This window comes from Balaenoptera physalus (genome assembly GCF_965194825.1).
Source record: "Balaenoptera physalus genome assembly, chromosome: 10".
In the NCBI taxonomy this organism is placed as follows: domain Eukaryota; kingdom Metazoa; phylum Chordata; class Mammalia; order Artiodactyla; family Balaenopteridae; genus Balaenoptera; species Balaenoptera physalus.
Window position 1 is genome coordinate 61848401 of NC_138889.1, and position 22532 is coordinate 61870932.

General features: G+C 39.7%; 1 protein-coding gene across 2 annotated transcripts in view; it reads left to right on the forward strand.

The window, feature by feature from the left end:
* The window catches only part of FAM168A (family with sequence similarity 168 member A), a 214654-nt gene that overhangs the window by 170535 nt on the left and 21587 nt on the right, over window positions 1–22532 (forward strand). Inside the window, exons 3-4 of one of the 2 annotated variants that reach the window (XM_082411326.1) lie at window positions 18183–18263; window positions 22395–22421. In XM_082411326.1, coding sequence (XP_082267452.1) covers window positions 18183–18263; window positions 22395–22421 — 108 coding nt within the window. The remainder of the gene's footprint in view (window positions 1–18182; window positions 18264–22394; window positions 22422–22532) is intronic. The other variant, XM_082411325.1, reaches the window with a different exon arrangement.

Consider the following 22532-nt stretch of genomic DNA (forward strand, 5'->3'; position numbering starts at 1 on the left):
GGGAAGGGCTAGCTGAGAAAGGCTAAAAGGATGCAGGCTTCAGAATGGTAAAATAAATGAGTGTAAGAGTGTTAACTGCCTGAGCATAAATAAAGATGCATTTAGATCAATGCCCCTAATTTCCTTCATTTTTAAGGGGAAAAAAATGTCTTTCCTTCATTCAAAACAAAAAATTCCTCTGGATCGTCCTAGTTCTTCAAGCTGTCATAGCCACTCCTTTCCTTTACTATCAACATTTTTTAAAATTTTATTTATTTATTTATTGTTGGCTGCGGGGTTCGAGCCCTGGTCTGGGAAGATCCCACATACCACAGAGCAACTAAGCCCGTGCGCCACAACTACTGAGCCTGTGCTCTAGAGCCCTTGAGCCACAACTACTGAGCCCGCGTGCCACAACTATTGAATCCTGCGCACCTAGAGCCCATGGTCCGCAACAAGAGAAGCCACCACAATGAGAAGCCCGCACACCACAACGAAGAGTAGCCCCCGCTCGCCACAACTAGAGAAAGCCCGCATGCAGCAACAAAGACCCATGCAGCCAAAAATAAATAAATTAATTAATTTAAAAAAAAAAAAGAAAGAAAAAAAGAAAACACTCCCATTTACCATTGCAACAAAAAGAATAAAATATCTAGGAATAAAGCTACCTAAGGAAACAAAAGACCTGTATACAGAAGATTATAAGACACTGATGAAAGAAATTAAAGATGATACAAACAGATGGAGAGATATACCATGTTCTTGGATTGGAAGAATCAACATTGTGAAAATGACTCTACTACCCAAAGGAATCTACAGATTCAGTGCAATCCCTATCAAACTACCACTGGCATTTTTCACAGAACTAGAACAAACAATTTCACAACTTGTATGGAAACACAAAAGACCCCAAATAGCCAAAGCAATCTTGAAAACGAAAAATGGAGCTGGAGGAATCAGGCTCCCTGACTTCAGACTATCCTACAAAGCTACAGTAATCAAGACAGTATGGTACTGGCACAAAAACAGAAATATAGATCAATGGAACAGGATAGAAAGCCCAGAGATAAACCCACGCACATATGGTCACCTTATCTTTGATAAAGGAGGCAAGAATATACAGTAGAGAAAAGACAGACTCTTCAATAAGTGATGCTGGGAAAATTGGACAGGTACATGTAAAACTATGAAATTAGAACACTCCCTAACACCATACACAAAAATAAACTCAAAATGGATTAAAGACCTAAATGTAAGACCAGACGCTATAAAACTCTTAGAGGAAAACATAGGCAGGACACTCTATGACATAAATCACAGCAAGATCCTTTTTGACCCACCTCCTAGAGAAATGGAAATAAAAACAAAAATAAACAAATGGGACCTAATGAAACTTAAAAGCTTTTGCACAGCAAAGGAAACCATAAACAAGAACAAAAGACAACGCTCAGAATGGGAGAAGATATTTGCAAATGAAGCAACTGACAAAGGATTAATCTCCAAAATTTATAAGCAGCTCATGCAGCTCAATATCAAAAAAACAAACAACCCAATCCAAAAATGGGCAGAAGACCTAAATAGACATTTCTCCAAAGACGGTATACAGATTGCCAACAATCACATGAAAGAATGCTATGTCATTAATCATTAGAAAAATGCAAATCAAAACTACAATGAGATATCATCTCACACCAGTCAGAATGGCCTTCATCAAAAAATCTAGAAACAATAAATGCTGGAGAGGGTGTGGAGAAAAGGGAACCCTCTTGCACTGTTGGTGGGAATGTAAATTGATACAGCCACTATGGAGAACAGTATGGAGGTTCCTTTAAAAACTAAAAATAGCACTACCATACGACCCAGCAGTCCCACTACTGGGCATATACCCTGAGAAAACCATAATTCAAAAAGAGTCACGTACCACAATGTTCACTGCAGCTCTATTTACAATAGCCAGGACATGGAAGCAACCTAAGTGTCCATCATCGGATGAATGGATAAAGAAGATGTGGCACATATATACAATGGAATATGACTCAGCCATAAAAAGAAACGAAATTGAGTTCTTTGTAGTGAGGTGGATGGACCTAGAGTCTGTCATACAGAGTGAAGTAAGTCAGAAAGAGAAAAACAAATACCATATGCTAACACATATATATGGAATCTAAGAAAAAAAAAAAAAAAGTTCATGAAGAACCTAGTGGCAAGACGGGAATAAAGACACAGACCTACTAGAGAATGGACTTGAGGATATGGGGAGGGGGAAGGGTAAGCTGAGACAAAGTGAGAGAGTGGCATGGACATATATACACTACCAAACGTAAAATAGATAGCTAGTTGGAAGCAGCTGCATAGCACAGGGAGATCAGCTTGGTGGTTTGTGACCACCTAGAGGGGTGGGATAGGGAGGGTGGAAGGGAGGGAGATGCAAGAGGGAAGAGATTTGGGAACATATGTATATGTAGAACTGATTCACTTTGTTATAAAGCAGAAACTAACACACCATTGTAAAGCAGTTATACTCCAATAAAGTTGTTTAAAAAAAAACATTCCTCTGGATCCTCCTACTTCCTCAAGCTGTCTTAGCCACTCTTTTCCTTTACTATCAACATTTTAAAAAATTTTATTTATTTATTTATTTTTGGCTGCATTGGGTCTTCGTTGCTGCGTGCGGGCTTCTCATTGCGGTGGCTTCTCTTGTTGCGGAGCATGGGCTCTAGGCGCGCAGGCTTCAGTAGTTGTGGCACATGGGCTCAGTAGTTGTGGCTTGTGGGCTTTAGAGCGCAGGCTCAGTAGTTGTGGTGCATGGGTTTAGTTGCTGAACGGCATGTGGGATCTTCCTGGACCAGGGATCAAACCCGTGTCCCCTGCGTTGGCAGGCGGATTCTTAACCACTGCACCACCAGGGAAGTCCCTTAGTATCAACATTTTTACTCATGTTTTAACACAGCCTGCTGTTCCAGTGCCTTCATTAAATCTGCTCCATATCAAGTTAAAAGGCAGATATTGTCATGCTCAATTTTTAAAAAAAGATCCAACTATATACTATCAACAGGAGATACAGTTTAGATTCAGAGATACAAAAAGGTTGCAACGAGGAGTAGCCCCTGCTTGCCACAAGTAGAGAAAGCCCGCACACAGCAACGAAGATCCAAAGCAGCCAACTACAAATCAAAATAAATAAATAAATAAATTAATTAATTAAAATAAAAGTTAAAAAAGGTTGACAGTAAAAGGATGGGAAAAGATCATGTAACAGCAACCTTAAGAAAGCTAGGGTGGCTATGCTCTTATCAGACAGAATAGACTTTAAAACAACAACAAAAAATGTTGCTAGAGTTAAAGAGGGACATTTTATAATAATAATAAAAGAGTCAATCATTCATGAAGGTATAACAATTATAAACATATATACACCTAGCAATAGAATCCCAAAATACGTGAAACAAAAACTGACAGAAATGAAGGGCAAAAGACACAGTTCAACAATAGTAGTTGGAGACTTCATTACCTCTTTCAATAATGGATTGGACAACTAGGCAGAAGATCAGCAAAGGAACAGAAGACTTAAACAGCACTGTATACCAGCTATACCTAAGGGATATCTGTAGGACATGCCAACAACAGAATTTAGTTTTCTCCAGTACACATGAAACATTCTCCAGGATAGTCAATATGCTGGACCATAAAACAACTCTCAGTACATTTAAAGGATTGAACTCATACAGAGTATATTCTCCAGTCACAATGGAATGAAATTATAAATTAATAATAAAAAGAAATTTGAGAAATTTACAATTTAGTTAAAATTAAATAACACACTCCTGAATAATCAATGGGTCAAAGAAGAAATCACAAGGGAAATTAGAAAATACTTGGAGATGAGTAAAACACACCATACCAAAATTTATGGGATGTAGCTGAAGTATACTTAGAAGGAAATTTATAGCTATAAATGCCAACATTAAAAATGAAGAATGGGGCTTCCCTGGTGGTGCAGTGGTTAAGAATCCACCTGCCAATGCAGGGGACATGGGTTCAAGCCCTGGTCTGGGATGATCCCACATGCCACGGAGCAACTAAGCCCGTGCGCCACAACTGCTGAGCCTGCAGTCTAGAGCCCGCGATCCACAACTACTGAAGCCCGCACGCCTAGAGCCCGTGCTCCACAGCAAGAGAAGCCACTGCAATGAGTAGCCCCCGCTCGCCGCAACTAGAGAAAGCCCAGGAGCAGCAACGAAGATCCAATGCAGCCAAAAATAAAAATAAATAAAAAATAAAAAATGAAGAATGATCTCAACTCAGTAACCTAACCTTTCACCTTAACACACTGGGGGAAAAAAAGAGTAAACTAAACCTAAAACAAGTAAAGGGAAGGAAATAATAAAGATTAGAGTAGAAATCAATGAAATTAAAAAACAGAAGAACAGTAGAGAAAATCAATAAATCAAAAGTTGGTTCTTTGAAAAGAGCAACAAAATTAACAAACTTTTATCTAGACTGATTAAGAATAAAAGAGAGAAGACTTAAATTACTAAAATCAGGAATGATACAGGGGGTATTATTACTGATTTTACAGAAATAAAAAGGATTATAAGGGCATATTATGAACAATTGTATGCCAACAAATCAGATATCTAGGCGAAGTGGACGAACTACAGATGGTACGCAACTTATGATGATTCAGCTTAGGATTTTTCAACTTTGCAATGGTGTGAAAGTAGAAAATCTGAATAGACCTATAACATACAGAATTAGTAAAAAAACAAACAAACTTTCTACAAAGAAAAACCCAGGACAGACAGCTTCATTGGTGAGTTCTAACAAATATTTAAATAAGAATTAACACTCACCTTCCACAGACTCTTCCAAAAAATAGAGGAGGGGGGAATACTCTCTAACTTATTCTATAAGGCAAATATTGTCCTGATACCAAAATCAGACAAAGACATCATAAGAAAACTGTAGACTAATATCCCACTTGAATATAAATGCAAAAGTCCTCAACAAAATAGTAGCAAAATGAGCAATAACGTATAGAAAGGATTATATTATACACTCTGACCAAGTGGGATTTATCCCAGGGGGGAAGATCCATTCAACATAGGAAAATCAATCAATGCAACACACCATGTTAAAACATTAAAGGACAGAACTCACATAATCATCTCAATAGACACAGAAAAAGCTTTTGACAAACTTTAATACCCTTTCATGATTTATAAAAACAAAGAAATGAACAAAAACTCCAACAAACTAGGAATAGAAGGAACTTCCTCAACCTGATAAAGGACATTTATGAAAAACCCATGGCTGTCATCATACTTAATAGAAAAAGACTAAATGCTTTTCCCGTAACATTGTGAACAGGCAAGGATTTCAGGTCTCACCACTTCTATTGAACATTGTGCTGGAGGTTCTAACCAGGGCAGTTGGGCAAGAAAATGAAATAAAAGTCATCCAGATTGGAATGGAAGAAGTAAACTATCTGTCTTTGCAGATGACACGATCTTGCATATAGAAAATTCTGAGGAATCCATGCAGAAACTATTAGAACTAGTAAATGAGTTCAGCAAGGTTGCAGGATATAAGATCAATATATAAAAATCAATCATATTTCTGTACAGTTGTAATAAATAATCCAAAAATGAAATTATGAAAACAATTCTGTTTACAATAGCATCAAAACAAAAAAAATAAGAATAAATTTAACAAAAGAAGCATAAAACATACACTCTGAAAACTACAAAACATTCTTGAAAGAAATTAAAGATCCAAATAATTAGAAAAATATCCCATGTTCATGGATTGAAAGATTTAATATTTTTAAGATAGTAATACTCCCCAAATTGATCTACAGATTCAACACAGTCCCTATCAGAATCCCAGCTGACTTGTTTGCATATTTTGACAAGCTGTTCCTGAATTTCACATGGAAATTCAAAGGACCCATATTAGCCAAAACAATCTTGAACAGGAACAATTCAGAGGACCCACACTTCCCAATTTCCCAAAACTTATTAGAAAGCTACACGGAATCAAGACAGTGTGTTTTTGGCATAAGGGTAGACATATGGATCACTGGAATAGTATTGAGTGTCCAGAAATAAACCCTCGTATTTACAGTCAGTGATTTTCAACAAGGGTACCAAAAACAATTCATTGGGGGAAAGAACAGTCTTTTCAACATATGGTGCTGGGACAACTAGATATCTACATGTGAAAGAATGAAATAGGACCCCTCTTTCACATCATATGCAAAAATTAACTCAAAATGGTTCAAAGACCTAAATATAAGACCTAGAACTATAAAACTCTTAAGAAAACTTGGAGGTAAATCTTTGTGTGACCTTAGATTTGGCAAGGGTTTCTTACATATGATACCAGTAGCACAAGAAGCCAAAGAAAAAATAGGTAAATTGGACTTAATCAAAATTTAAAACCTTTGTACTTCAAAGGACACCGTCAAGAAAACAAAAAGACAGCCCACATATTTGGGATAAAATATTTGCAAATCATCGGGCAGATAAGGGACTTGTACCAATGTTTATATGTCAAGAACTCTTACAAGTCAATAATAAGAAGACAACCCAATTAAGAAATATGCAAAAAATCTGAATAGACAGTTCTCCAAAGAAAATATACAAATGGCTAATAAACACATGAGAAGGTGTTCAACATAATTAGTCATCAGGGAAATGCAGATCAAAACCACAGTAAGGTTCTATTTAACACCCTTAGAATGGCTATAATTTAAAAAGGCAGATAATAACAAGTGTTGGCAAGGATATGGAGAAATTAAAACTCTTATATACTGATGCTAGGAGTGTAAAAATGGTATAGCCACTTTGGAAAAGAGTCTGGCTATTCCTCAAATGGTTTCCTGTCTATGGCCTTGCTTATACTGTTCTTTTTATTTGGGAATGCCAGTTCTTTGATCTTTGCCTGTCAGAATCCTGCCTATTCCACAAGGCCCAGCTCAAATTCCAGTTCCCCAAGCTTATATACTTAGAAACAGATTCTGCTAGGTTGTATGTCTTTATTTGGTATTACAAAATTGCCTTTCAGAATGCTTTTACTAATTCCCATTGTTTCAGATCCTTCCTAACACTTGATATTGTCAGACTTCAAAATATTTGTCAGTCTGATAGGTGTGAGATGATATTGTATTCCATCTACTTGCATTTTGCTGATTACTAGTGTCGTTGAACATCTTTTTCTTTTCTCCTCCATCTCCCGAGTCATTTGAGTTTTTTCTTCCATGAATTGCATGATTAGATTCTCTTGCCTTATTTTCATTTTCTTACTGATTAATATGAGTTCTTTATTCTGGATACTAGTTCTTTTTTAAATGTGTGATAAATATCTTTTCTTACTCTGGGCTTGCTTTTTAACTCTGTTTATAGCATCTTGTCATACAGATTTAAATTTTGATAAGTTAAATTTATCAACCTTTTGGTCTCATCTAAGAAATATTGATACTTTCTAATCCCAAGGTCAAACTGATATTCTCCTTTTTTTTTTTCTAATAGTTTTAAAGTTTTTGTTTCTTTGTTTAGTTTAGGTCTTTGGTCTTTCTGGAATTGGAGAAGTGAGAGGTGGGAATCTAATTTTTTTCTTCACATGAAAAACCAAGTATCCCAGTGTATTTTATTGAATCTGAGTAAGATTCTCTCCTTTACCAAATCTTGTTAAACAGAATAATGAAATGAAAGAGTGAATTGATCCGGGAGGGAAAGGGATTCATGGACCAAATCATCAATTTGCAAAATTTCATCTTGCTTTTTTATCTCTTTCAAAAGATAAATGCAGGGAGGGCAGGAATCATTCACCGAACAGTCTGTAAAGTGCTGAGTACCTCCCATCTGTCTTATAGATGGGGGGGGGGGGGCTGGGGGCGGGGCGGGAGGGGTAGCAGCAGCACACTCCTGGAGTGGTGATTGAGACAGAATAGGCCATGTGCTTTCCATTAAAATTTCTCCCATTTTGGCAGATAGGGAACTTTGGCGATATTTTTAGATTTGTAAAAGAATGTTTCCCCCTGAGGAATAGAACACACTTACCTTAATGTTTCCCCCTGAGGAATAGAACACACTTACTTAGCAATTTTATTACCAGCTTTAACATAGCCTATTTTCTTATCTTTTTTTGTTGTGATATTGTTTTTACACTGAAGACATACCAAGCTAGGCCTGCTCTGGTTTTAGCAGCCTTTCTCTTCTAGGGCCCAGCCAAGGTGAATGACCTGCAGGTTGGTGGCCTTTCACCTAATGGATGAGTTCTCCCAGAAGATGGAACAACATAACTCAGAGCACAGTTGATTACAGGATAGTGCCCCCTTTCTTGTTACCTCAGGGGGAGTTGCCTTGCCCCAACTAAGAACAATGCTTCACTTACACCCTTATATTTCCCTGGGGCTCACTAGTGGGAGGCTGGGGGAGTGGGCCTTGAATCCAGTGTACAGGCTTCCTCAGATTCAGGTCTGGTGGGCTGGTCCAGAGCCAGCACTGCAGAACTGCTGCCTGCCTCCGCTGACCTACATTCCCACCAGTATAGCACTCTTAGCAGCCAGGCCTCCCAACTAGTAAGAGGAATTCAGGTTTAGGCTTTTTATCTGGAGCGAACACATTCAAGGGTCCATTTAATTTATTTTCTTTCCTTCTGCCTATTTAAAGAAAAGGGGGGGAAAAGCCCACAAACCTTGCCATTAGAATGTTTCCCATCTTTACTTTTAGCCTTTCAGCTCAGTGCAATAAAAATGATTTTGCTATCAGGATGAAGTTTTGTGAGCTCTGTCTCCTAAACATCTTTGTAGTTCCACTCTCTTTATCCCATTGTTACTGTTTTAGCTTTGCCTTTGGGCTGTTGCACCAACTTCCCATCTGGTCCCTCCTTCTCTGATCTCACCCACTCTGAACCCCTTTCTACATTGCTACTGTAGTCGTTTTTATAAAACACAAATTTGAAACTCCCCAGTTTAAAATCCTCCAATGGATTCTTAAATTCCATGCCTTAGCCTGGCATTCAGATCTCTTTACAATCTGTCCCCAGTGTATTTTTTAAACCTTCATTTCCTGCCACTCTTCCCTACTCACTGTAACCTCCAACCACACTGAACTATTTGCCATTTGCCTGATATGGAATACATTTTCATGCCTTCATGCATGAAATGAATATATATTTCTTTGTCCCCACCCTCACACACCTCTGACAAACTCTTCTTATTCATTGTTCAAGGCCAGCTAAAATCTTTCTTCTTCTGAAAAGCTATTCCCAACTGTCCCAGACCTGTTCTTCACTCCTTCCTCAGCATTTCAAGAATACCCCAACATTCTCTGATTATATATCATATATATTGCCTATAGATTAATATAAATAACCTATGTTACTTCCCTGTTAGACCGTAAGCTCTATGTAGAGAACCTAGCACGATGCTTGGCACAGTAAGCATCTGCTAGATGCTAACTATGCTGATGGATAATGATGAAGAAATCTGGATTAAGTCACTTTAGGCCTTCATTGACCACTTATTACCAGTCTTGTTGCGTCAATTCAGTTCTTTTTTTTTTTTTTTTTTAAATCAAGGGAAAAAAAGAAGAGTGAGCAAGGCAGGAAGAAAATGGAATTATTTTAAGGGAAGATGATTTGTAAATTGAAGTCTGACCAAAGGTGGACAGTCAGGATGGGGAAGAGTTGAAGGAATTGAGTCTGGATTTGAGCAAGAGAAAATTCAGGAAGAATAACTGATATCTTCATATCTGTGGACAGTTGTGCTGGAGCAGAGGAAACAGACATGTTCTGTGAGGGTGGAACTAGGACCAGTAGTTTAGAAGCTGTTCAGGGTTAGATTCCTTACAAGGTTGATTTTTAGCGCAGAGTAAAGAATTTCTTAACCTCCAGAGCTCTCCAACAGGAGCTTTGACTGCCTCAAGAGATTCTGAACACACCATCATTAGAAGGTGTGCTGGCAGAGGCCATGTGGCCAGCCATGTGGACCACTATAGAAGATATTACAGTGCTGAGTGTCAAATTAGACTCAATCATCTCTAATTCCTCTTCTAGCTGTGTAATTCAGTGCCTGTGTGATGCTTTTCAATAACGTGAGCATGACCTATATTAGGATACTGAGTGGGAACAGAATAGCTTTTTTTTTTTTTTTTTTTAAATAACTGAACCATCTTTGACCAAATCGATTCTCCTGAGTAATTTCCTGTTATCTCAGGTTTTGAATCTGAAATAAAAGAATGTTGGCAAAGAAAACGGCAGCCAAATCCAGAGGTTTACGTGAAGTAGACTCATGTTTTGAGGGAGGTTGTTAGAATGGACTTTGTCTCATTCAGCAGGCCCAGTTCTGTCTCCACTCTCTTTTTAGTAGTTGTGTAAGATAAGTCTAAGCTTCAATATCCTCATCTATAAAATGGGACTAATAATGTATTTCATGGAGTTAGGGTAAAAATTAAGTCAGATAAAGAAGTGCCTGGCACAGTGCTCAGAACGTGTTACAGATTCAAAACTATATCCTTCCTCTTGCCCTCTTCTTTTTTATTTTGAGAGAATTAAAGATTTTTGTTTTGCTTGTTTGGTTTTTTTGGTCACCCCCAGGGTTGGGGGACAGTTTTCTTCATTTTAATTGTGAGCTTCAGAACTAAAGTGTCTTCATTGCATAAGTGTTCCCCCTGCTCACAAAGGAATAATCCTCTTTGTCTTCCTGGCCCAAGGAGTTAGTCTTCCACTACCTTTTTGGTACTCTGCTATTTTTACTTCCTAAAGATCAAGTAGTTTCAGAAATAGTTTCTGATTTCTCTTGAAAGTAATTTCTAATTTCCATATTAATCAAAAAAATAGCTTTACATTTCTTCAGTCCTAATCCTAGTAACAACAAGTAAAAGGGATTAGATTGTATTAACATCTGTAAAGCAGTTAAAGTGTATGCATCAGAATCCCAGGAAACCTGATCACTACTGTAGCCTTTGAGGTACAGAGGAGAAAAGCTCATTTGTGTCCATTTATTCTCTTCACTCTTGACCTCCAAAGAATATAAATACAGGAGGGGCACACTTGTTTCCAAGGAGCAAGTCATAGTTATTTGGTAAGTGTGGAAAAGGCCAGTTCCCACCACTGATTTACTGAATAATCTCAGCCAAAAAATCACTTTACCTCTGTGAGCCTTGATTTCCTTATCTACAAAATGGGCAAAATAACATTAGTGTTGTTTTGAGGCTTGAATGACATAGCATGTATGAAAATATCTTTTGTCTGAGTGGTGGGTGAAATATCCATGGTGTATTATTTGAACTCCATGTCTTTACCCCCAATGCACTTCAACAGATCCAGGCAGTCTTGGGGAACTGGGACTTGGAGTGCGCTCCACTCACTTTAGTGGGGCAGAGCCTATCCAGAGTCTTGGGAGTGTGCTGAGAGGAGACTTCAGCAGGTAACAGCCACAGTCTAGCAAGTGTTACTATGACCTGAAGCTTACATTCTAGTAGTGGGAGATAGGCAGTCTCCCATAAATACATAAACATATAGTATATCAGGTTGTTAACTGCTGTGAAGGAAAACAAAGCATGATTAGGAGCACAGAGAGTAATGAAAGTTGAAGGTAGTATTTTAGAAAGAATGTAAGGTGACCTTTGAACAGAGTTCCAGAAGGGAAGAAAGAGACAGGGTAAAGGCTCTGAGATGGGAAAGTGCTTGACACATTTGAAGAACAGCAAGGAGGCCATTGTGGCTGGAGTAGATTAGCATGGGGGCAAGTAGTAGGAGAGGAAGTTAGAGAGGTAGCTGAAGTCCAGGTGGGTCACTGAAAGAATTTCACCATAATTGTCTTGGGAAGCTACTGTGGGGCTTAAAGAGAGGAGTGTCATGATCTGATTTAATGTTTTAATGGATCTGTTCTGGCTGCTGTGGTAAATAGACTGCATAGGATCAAAGGTAGAAGAATAGACCCGTTAAGAAGCTATTGCAGTAATCTAGGTGAGAAATAATGATGACTTGGACTAGGATAGAAAGTATGTAGGCAATGAGATATGGTCAGATTTTAAATATATTCTAAAGGTGGAACTGAAAGGATTTGCTGATGGATTAGATGTGGATAGGAGAAAAAGAGTAGAGTCAAGGATGATTTTTGGCCTGAGGAGCTAGAAGAATGAGTTGTCATTTACTGGTGTGGAGAAAAAGCTTAGAGAACAGATTTGGAAGGGAATGGGAAGATAAAAGTAAATATTTAATTTTGAATGTCATAAGTTTAAAATAATAATAGCTAACTTTTTGAAGTCTTAACTGTTTGCCTGGCTCCTAATACTTTGAGGTCTTACTAATTTAATACTTATAGCAACCTATTAAGTAAATAATATTATTATTCCCACTTTACAAATGGGAAAACTAAAGCACAGAGAGGTTAAGTAAGCGGCCCAAGGTCACACAAATAATTAGTGGTGTTGCTGGAATTCAAACCTAAGCTTAGATCTAGCTCCAGAGACCATACTCTTAGCCACTCTACCCATATAGCCTTGATGTCTAGCAAACATCCAAGTGGAGATGTTAAGTAGGTAGTTAGATACTGTGAGTCTGGAGTTCAGGACAGCAGTCCAGTCTAGCAATATGAAACTTGGGCATAGGTAGTGGACAGATGAAACTGAAAAGGTAAGTTAGGGTCAATGACTGTAAAGGGAGCTATGGTCACAAGAAGACAAAATGATGAGATCAAGACCTAAAAGGCAACCCACCCTTTTAGGTGTGGTTAACCCATCAGTCCTGCTTTGTAGAGCCAAGGAAGGTACAAGCCAAGCCACTTATGGATGTCCCCAAAATGCTACCCTTCATCCTTCTCCCTGGAATGTTCTTCCTGCCCTTTTTTTGTACACATCAAGGGACACCTAGTGCCCAGTATAATCCCTGGCAGACAATAGGTACTAAATAAATGTTGGTTGATGAAGGCCCCTTCTCTGCTCACTTTACATCCTTGTCATGGCACTTTTAGGGCTGCATTCTAACTGTCCACTCAACTGTTTTTCTCCCTCATTACTTGGTGACACTCTCTAAGCCAGGGACCCTCTTGGATTTGTTTCTTTTATTTTTAAACCTTTCATAGCTCCAGAATACAATGCCCTGGGTAATCTCTTTATTGAGTACCTATTCTCTGCAGTTATCTGTGCTAGGCACTAGAGATGCCAGCATCATCAACAGAGGCAGCAGGATGAGTAATATCAGTTGGGGACAAGGAAACAAAATAAAACAAACCCAGAAAAGTTGTAGGAAGGAAGCCCAGCTTTCATATGATACCCTTTTTGGACAGGGGAAGTTGATGGTCGGGAAGCGATACTCTCTACTGGCCACACAGACTGTTCATCACCACCCTGTGTTTGAGAAGCTTGGATGCTTGCTGTCCAGGCTGAGGGGAAGAGGAGGTGGTGGTGTGTTCAGGGAGTAGAAAATAGGAGCTGATCAAGAGCTGTTGTGTACAGGCAAATGAGACATAGCTATGCCTTCAAGAAGCTTACAGATTGGGGAACGGGGGCGGGGGAGGACAGGAAATGTAAACAAACCATTGAAGTACATTGTGAAAAGTTCTGTCATTGGGGATGCATGTGTCTTCAAATTTGTTCTGTTCTACAGGGTAGAAGGTACAGATAGAGTTTGGTGAAGTATGAGAAGTCCCTTTCAGACAGTCAGAGCAGTTTCACAGTGGAGGGGGCTGCCGAGTCTCAGGAAAGGACAGAGTTTATTATGGTCAGTAGAGGCGTAAGAGCTGGGATGAATGATGTGTGAGTGTGTTGCAGAGTAGCCCTAGCCTCAAATGGCCTTGAAGGTGCTTCTAACCTCTGCAATCTGTGACCCTAATCCCTTCCTTTTTCTCAGCCTAAGGATGTCACCTAGAAAATGAAGACGGCTCTTTCTAATGCTTCCATTCTTTGATACCTGCCAAATTCAAGTGAATGAAAAATAATTCTACTTAGAAACACTGAAGGAAGATCCTGTAATTGCCCCTAAAGTAAAAGACATCTGAAATGACATAATAGGGGTATGATTACCCTTGGCTGTACAATCTCTCACATGAAGCTGAATACAGATTTCAGCCATGAGACCAGGTCACTTCGCTTCCCAGATTAAACCCTTGACTTTCTGCTTGAGAAGTGGCAGACCTCCATATTGCTAATTAAGTGACAACAAGTTGGCTGCCTTGGTTCTGAAATCAGAAAATGATTGGGAGTAAAGAGAGATGAATTTTCTTTGGAATTGGAAAGGATTTAGGGAAAGGTATATTAACAAAGATACACTATTAAAGCTCAATATTTATAAATCCCAAAGAAGCTTTTAGGGATTTAGGGATTTAATCTTTGACTTTTAAAATCAGCTTTCCATTGTCAGTCAAAATACCAATGAGCATTTAAAAACTGCAGGGAGCAATGAGACAGGCATTTACACACTGCTAGTGTGAGTACAAATTGATAGTCTTTCTAGAAAGCAGTGTGGCAAAGTATGTGAAGACTCTTAGCATGTCACTTCTCATCATTTCTGCTGCTACTTCCCTGATCTGAGCCCCATCATCTATTGCAAGGAGTTTGCAGTAGCCTCCTAACTGGTCTCTCCGCTTCTCTACTCTTCCCCCATTATAGTCTGTTTTCCACACAGCAATCAGAGTGACTCTTTTCAAACATAAGTCAGACCATGTTATTATTCTGCTCAGGACCCCATCATGGCTTCTCATTTCACTCAGAGTAAAAGTTGAAGTACTTACAGTAGCCTGAAGGCCCTACATGAACTGACCAGCCTTTTATCTCTCTGACTGCTCTACTACTACTTTCCCCCTCGCTTGTTCCACTTCAGCTACACTGGCCTCTTTGCTATTCCTCAGACATGTCCCATATCATATACTCCCAACTTAGGGCCTTTGAACTGACTGTTTCCTTCCTGTGAAATGCTCTTCCTTCAGCCATCTTGCTTGGTTAACTCTATTTCCTTCAAGTCTTTGTGGAAACCTTACTTTCTCAGTGTGTCTTATACTGGTTACCCTATTTAATAGTGCAGTCCCAACACCGTGGCACGTCTTGATGCCCTTTACCCTGCCCTTTTTCTCTTTTCCATAGCACTTAAGACTGTTTTTTTAATATTTACTATTTATCCACTGCCTTCTCCAACCCTCTTAAAATATAAGCTCCACAAGGGCAGGGATCACAGTGTCTGGCACAGAGTAGATACTGAAATGTTTGTTGAATGAATGGGCTTTAAAAATAGCACTATCTTTTGACCTAGAAAGCTCACTTCTAGAACTCATTCCTGAAAAAATAATCAGAAATGCAGCCAAAGATTTATTTGGGTTGTTCTCATACCTTTATTTATAATAATGAAAATTTGCAAACAACCTAAACCTATAAAAACAGAGTTATGGTTAAATAATTTGATATATCTACATAATGGAATATTATCAAGATATTAAAAAATGTTTTGAAGAAAATTATGTGGGAAAATGCTTATAATGTTAAAGTTAAAAAATAGAATTTAAAACAACATTTACCGTTATCTCACACCATATACAAAAATGAATTAATGATGGGAATTCCCTAGCAGTCCAGTGGTTAGGACTTCGTGCTTTCACTGCCGAGGGCCCGGGTTCAGTCCCTGGTCAGGGAACTAAGATCACCACAAGCCGTGCAGCACAGCCAAAAAAAAAGGATCAATGATATAAATATGAGTGTCAAAGCCTTAAAACTCTTAGAAGAAAATATAGGGTAAATCTTCATGACCTTGGATTTGGCAAGTGTATTCTAAGATATGACACCAAAAACATGAGCAACAAAGGAAAAACAGATAAATTGGACTTCATCAAAATTAAATCTGATAAAGTTTTTTTTTTTTAGTTTTTAATGGAGTATAGTTGATTTACAATGTTGTTAGTTTCTGCTGAACAGCAAAGTGAATCAGTTATACATATACATATATCCACTCGTTTTTAGATTCTTCTTCCATATAGTTCATTACAGAGAACTGACCTATGCTATACAGTAGGTCCTTATTAGTTATCTATTTTATATATAGTAGTGTTGTATATGTCAATCCCAATCTCCCAATTTATCCCCCTCCCCCCACTTTCCCCCCCAGTAACCATAAGTTTGTTTTCTACATCTGTGACTCTATTTCTGTTTTGTAAATAAGTTCATTTGTACCATTTTTTTTTTTAGATTCCACATATAAGTGATATCATATATTTGTCTTTCTCTGTCTGGCTTACTTCACTCAGTATGACAAATCTGATAAAGGTTTAATATCCAGAATATATTAAAAAGTCCTACAATTCAACAACAAAACAACCCAACTTTTTAAATGGGCAAATGTTTGGAATAGACATTTCTCCAAACAAACGTACAAATGACCAATAAGCACAGGAAAAGACGTTCAGCATCATTAATCATTAGGGAAATGTGCATCAAAACCACAAAGAGATACCGATTCACACCTGCTAGGACGGCTATAATTTTAAAAAAATAGAAAATAACAAGTGTTGGTGAGGATGTGTAAAAATTGGAACCCTCGTGCATTGCTGGTGGGAGTGTAAAATGGTATAGCCACTGTGAAAAACAGTTTGGTGGTTCCTCAAAAAGCTAAAGATAAAATTACCATATAACCCAGCAATTCTGCTCTTTAGTATATACCCCCCAAAATTGAAAACAGGGACTCAAACTGATACTTGTATATCAGTGTTCACAGCAGCATTATTCACAATATCCAAAAGGTGGAAACAACCCAAGTGTCCATCAACAGATGAATGGATAAACAAAATGTGGTGTATATATATATATATATATATATATATATATATATATATATATACACAGTGGAATATTAGTCATAAAAAGGAACGAAGTTCTGATACATGCTAAAACATGAATGAACTCTGAAAAAATTATGCTAAGAAACCAGGCACAAAAGGATAAATAGTGTTTGATTCCATGTGTTAGAATACATAAAATATCTAGAATAGGCAAATTCATAGAGACAGAAAATAGATTAGAAGTTAATCATGAAGAACCTAGGGGCAGGACAGGAATAAAGATGCAGACCTACTAGAGAATGGACTTGAGGACACGGGGAGGGGGAAGGGTAAGCTGGGACAAAGTGAGAGAATGGCATGGACATATATACACTACCAAATGTAAAATAGATAGCTAGTGGGAAGCAGCCACATAGCACAGGGAGATCAGCTCGGTGCTTTGTGACCACCTAGAGGGGTGGGATAGGGAGGGTGGGAGGGAGGGAGACGCAAGAGGAAAGAGATATGGGGATATATGTATATGTAGAACTGATTCACTTTGTTATAAAGCAGAAACTAACACACCATTGTAAAGCAATTATACTCCAATAAAGATATTTAAAAAAAAAAAGTTAAGACGGGTTATGGGAAGAGGGAATGGAGTGTTATTGCTTAATGGGTACAGAGTTCTGTTTGGGGTGGTTAAAAACTTTTAGAAATACATAGTGGGGATGGTTGCACAACATTGTGAATGTAATTAGTGCCACTGAATTGTACACTTAAATGATTAAAATCACAAATTTTATCTTATATATATTTTGTCACAATTAAAAAAATTTTTTTAAATCCCTGTGTATAATATGCAGTGGTGGGCTGGATCAGGCTTGTGTGGGCTCTCTAGAGCCAGTTGTGAGCTTCTCAACTACTTATTCAGTGATATTGGTAGCTTGAAATTGGCCATGGTTGGGAGTGCTTACACCATGGAACTTAGCAAATGCTACAAATAGGGCTCCACCCCAATCCCCTTGAGCCAGTCGTTAAATATTTACTAGCTCACCACTGAATATATGTGTATAAAAATGCATGGAAAACTGTCTGGAGACATAGATGCCAAACTGCTATTATCTCTGCGGAGGAGAGTAGTATTATGGCAGGAATGTGAAAGTAAACTTACACTTTCTACCATATATACTTCTATAGTGTTTCAAGGTTTTTTACAGTGAGCATATAGACATATATTTCTTGTACTGCTTTTAAAAAACAGACAGAAAAATGTGTATATGTTGGGACTGTGGTATTGGTGATTTTTCTTGAGAGGCTAAAACCAGTCACATATACTACCTGAAGTGGCCCATGAAGAGGCTGAAGGCCAAGCTTGGGACTTGGATTCCATTTCCTCAGAAATCTGCTTTCTTCTTGCCCAACTAAATGGAACTTTTTTGTCTCTTCATAGGTTACCCTACAGCCTATCCAGCTGCAGCCCCTGCCTACAATCCCAGCCTGTACCCCACCAATAGCCCCAGTTATGCTCCAGGTAAGGAGAAAGTGAAGACAGCAGTGGTGAGTGGGGTGGGAGGTGAGGCTCTATTTGGGAAAAAAAAGCCCGAAACACTTGCTGGCCTTTCCATGTCCTTAATTGCTCTGGGCTCAGCCTGTCCACGCTTGATTGTCCAGGGAGTCCCCTCTGGGAACTGGGACAGTTCAGCCTCCGGGAATAGAATTTCTTCCATTCTCCTTGGGACTTAAAGTTGGCCCATCTCTCTTCTGCTGGAATATCTGAGACGTGTATCCTCCTCACAGAACCTTTTCTGCTCTCCCAGTATCCACACTCAGTTTTTGCTCGGTTTCCCCTGAGGCTGCCGTTGACACACACACACACACACACACACACACACACACACACCCTTAGTTTCCCCTGAGGCTGACATTGACACACACACACACACACACACACACACACACACACACACCCTTAGTTTCCCCTGAGGCTGACATTGACACACACACACACACACACGCACATACACACATCCTCGGTTTCCCCTGAGGCTGCCATTGACACATATACACACACACACACCACCCACCCACCCAGCCCTTCCTGGACGTGGATTTGGAAAAGAGTGAGAGACTTGCCACATTTTCAGGCTACAGCGAGGAACTTGTTTTTCAAAAATAATAAAGGCCCAACACTCCTTGGATAGAGGTTGAAATAGATTTGAAAGTATCGAAGTTTGTTTCAGTTTGGGAGCAATGCAGAGGTTTTACCACCATCTTGACCTCCACGCTCAAAAAAAACAAGCCACTCTCAGCTGGTGCTTTAATACTCAAGGGGCAGGAGAAAGAGTGTGGGCTCTGCAGTTAGTAAGTCCTGGGTTTGAATCCTGATTACTCAACTCACTAGTTGTGAGTCCTTAGACAAGTTACCTCACCTCTCTGAGAAATGTGCTACCTACCTCATGGTTGTAGATGGTTTTATGTAAGTTCCTCTTCATTTACTCAACAAGTATTTATTTGCTGAATGTCCTCCACACTAGAACAGAAAAAAGGAAGGATGCTGTCTTTGCCTGAAGTAGCTTACAGTCCATTTGGAAGCTGACGTGTGAACAAATTCATGGCTGTACGGTGTGATGAATATTGTAAAAGGAATACGTACAAGAGGAGAGGAAATGGAGGAGGGAGCAACCTCTGCCTGGGGTTGAGGGTGTAGGGGAGGCTTCACAGAGGACCTAGCAGTGGAGACTTGAGGGAGAAGTAAGAGGCATTCTTTTTTGTTTGGTTGGTTGTTTTTTTGTTGTTGCTGTTAAGAGGCATTCTTTTAAACATACAAAGGAAGAGTTGGGCATTCCAGGCAGAGTAGAGCCTGGGCAAAGGCATGGAGATGTGAGGAATGACACTGAAGAACCTTGAAGTAGTAAGAATGGTTGAAGCATAGGCTCTAGGGTGGCGGCGTAATAGAAGAATCTGGACTACAGATGTGCGAGGGCCAGATTTGGAAAGGCCTTGAATGTCACGATAACACCCTCATTTTCTTGTTTAGTAATTTTTTTTAAAATACCATTTGTTTTATTTGGCAATTGTGACTTTTTAAAATAAATTTATTTATATCTTATTTATTTTTGGCTGCTTTGGGTCTTAGTTGCTGCGCAGGCTTTCTGTAGTTGCAGCGAGTGGGGGCTACTCTTTGTTGCCGTGTGCATGCTTCTCATTGCGGTGGCTTCTCTAGTTGTGGAGCACGGGCTCTAGGTGTGCAGGCTACAGTAGTTGTGGTGCGTGGCCTCAGTAGTTGTGGCTCGTGGGCTCTAGAGCGCAGGCTCAGTAGTTGTGGTACATGGGCTTAGTTGCTCCACGGCACGTGGGTTCTTCCCGCACCAGGTATCGAACCCATGTCCCCTGCATCGGCAGGTGGATTCTTAACCACTGCGCCAACAGGGAAGTCCCTGCATGCATTCTTTTTTTTTTTTTTTTTTTTTTTTACTTATTTATTTATTTTTGGCTGCATTGGGTCTTTTTAAAAAAATTTATTTAATTTATTTTTATTTTTGGCTGTGTTGGGTCTTTGTTGCTGCGCGCAGGCTTTCTCTAGTTGCAGTGAGCGGGGGCTACTCTTCGTTGCGGTGTTCGGGCTTCCCATTGCGGTGGCTTCTCTTGTTGCGGAGCGTGGGCTCTAGGCGCGCGGGCTTCAGTAGTTGTGTCTCATGGTCTCTAGAGCGCAGGCTCAGTAGTTGTGGCACACGGGCTTAGTTGCTCCACGGCATGTGGGATCTTCCCAGACCAGGGCTTGAACCCGTGTCCCCTTCATTGGCAGGCAGATTCTTAACCACTGCGCCACCAGGGAAGCCCCCCCGCATGCATTCTTAACCACAACATTATAGTTGAAGTCGGCTAGAGAGAAATTGAGGTGTTAGACTAGAGCAGTCAGATTAGAGAGGAAAGAGAGAGCAGACAGGAAGAGCCTGAGATTGTGGGGACACGGGGAAGGGAGAGATTGGAAAGCTCCTGGCATGTGTAAAGTACTGATTAAGTTTTAATTTTAAAGCACACAAAATATCAACCCACGTCTAACTTGATTTTCCCCAATTTTACATTTTGAAAAGTCAACATATTTCTAAGCTGTGGCTAAACCAACCCAGACCATTTTCTCACACAGTCCACTAGACAGGGTGGTATTAGCACATTGTGTCAGAAAGCCCCAAACTGGGAGTTGGAAGACCGGAGTTATAGCACTAACTCTGCTACTGATTTTGATGTGACTTTGGGCAGATCCTTTTCCCTTTGGAGTTACACATACACACAGCTGGTCTGTGTCATATGTTGGGAGGCTGGCCTCTGCTTTTACCAGGTCTCCTGACTGCAGTGGAGGACCTGACTCAAGGTCAGAGAGGACAGTGTACGTACTCTCAGCTTCCTGCCAGAGCTGGCCGTTTGTGATGCTGAGAGATGCCTGCGGGATAGAAGCCTGCAAAGGAGCCAGGCTCTCAGGTTTAAATTCCTCTCAGCTTTTTCAAGAAGACCAAGAAGTTGCTTCAGAAAGAGCTATTTTTAGCAGCTCTGAATACCCAAAGATGTCCTCTATCCAGGATGCAGGGAAATATTTCACTCCTTTATTGGTTCTGAAAGCAATGTGGGTACTTGAAGCTTTCTTCCAAGCTCTTAGCGACTTCAGGGATCTTACTTAAGAACTGTTTGGCTCCGCAGGAGGCAGAGCCAATAGAGACTTGTTTTCAAAATCTGGAGACCAAAGGATGGGTCATATTAATGGTAATCTGACTTGAAAATGAAGGGAAAGGATAAACAGGATAACTAATATAGATAAAAATGAAATACCTCCTCACAGAAAAAATCTGTTTATCAGTCATTGTCATCTGTTGTCTCACTTGATTTCATAGCAGCATTGTAAAGCACAATTACTCCCATTTTGCATATGATGAACCTGGGGAAGGGGAGGGAAAAGGAATTTGAGTTTTCTGAACACCTGCCGTGTTCCAGACACTATGCAAGTCTTGTCACAAATGTTAATTTTTTTCCCGTAATCTTGTGAGTTAGAGCTTCTTGCCTTCAGTTTTGCTCAGAGAGGTTAAATAACGTGTCCAAAGTTGCACAGCTAAAAAGCAGTGGAGCTCAGATTCAAAGCCAAGCTGTCTGCCCACAGTCTGTGCCCCTTGTACAGCACCACGCTCTCCCAGAGGTCTCAGGGAATTAAGTGCCTCTGCATTGGTCCTGGCCCTCTAGGACTTTAAACAGAGCTCTTCAGAGGCCAAAGATGATGGTTTTGTCCCTGAACCTTTACCTCCTCTAGCACATAAAGCCTCTGTCATGTGTGAAGTCCCTTTGCAATGCTTGGGAGACTTGAAATTTATTCTTAGCATGGACAAGCAAAGAGCAGGAACTTGGACTGACATACTTCCAGGCAGCTTCTGGGTCAGCTGCCTGGAAGATGTCATGGCATCCAAGGACGTACCCTTCCTCAATGAATGGGCTTTCCTGATGGCAAGTCTGTCACCCTCTCCAGGGTAGAGGTACTTTGCACCCTCTGCGTTCACTGTTTCTTGTGTAGCCTGGGGGAAACTGCTTTTTTAAGACAAAGTTTGTTTTTGTAACTGCAATATGTACTACTTTGCACAGATTCTTAGTGGTAATTTCAACTAACATTTCTATCCAACAGAGTTTCAGTTCCTGCATTCAGCTTATGGTAGGAGAGCTATTTTTCCTCATCTGTATTATGGCCTATGAATGTGTTATCTCGTAACAACAGTAGATCCCCTCTCCTTCCCTCCCCAAATCCCATCCCCTAGGCTTGGGC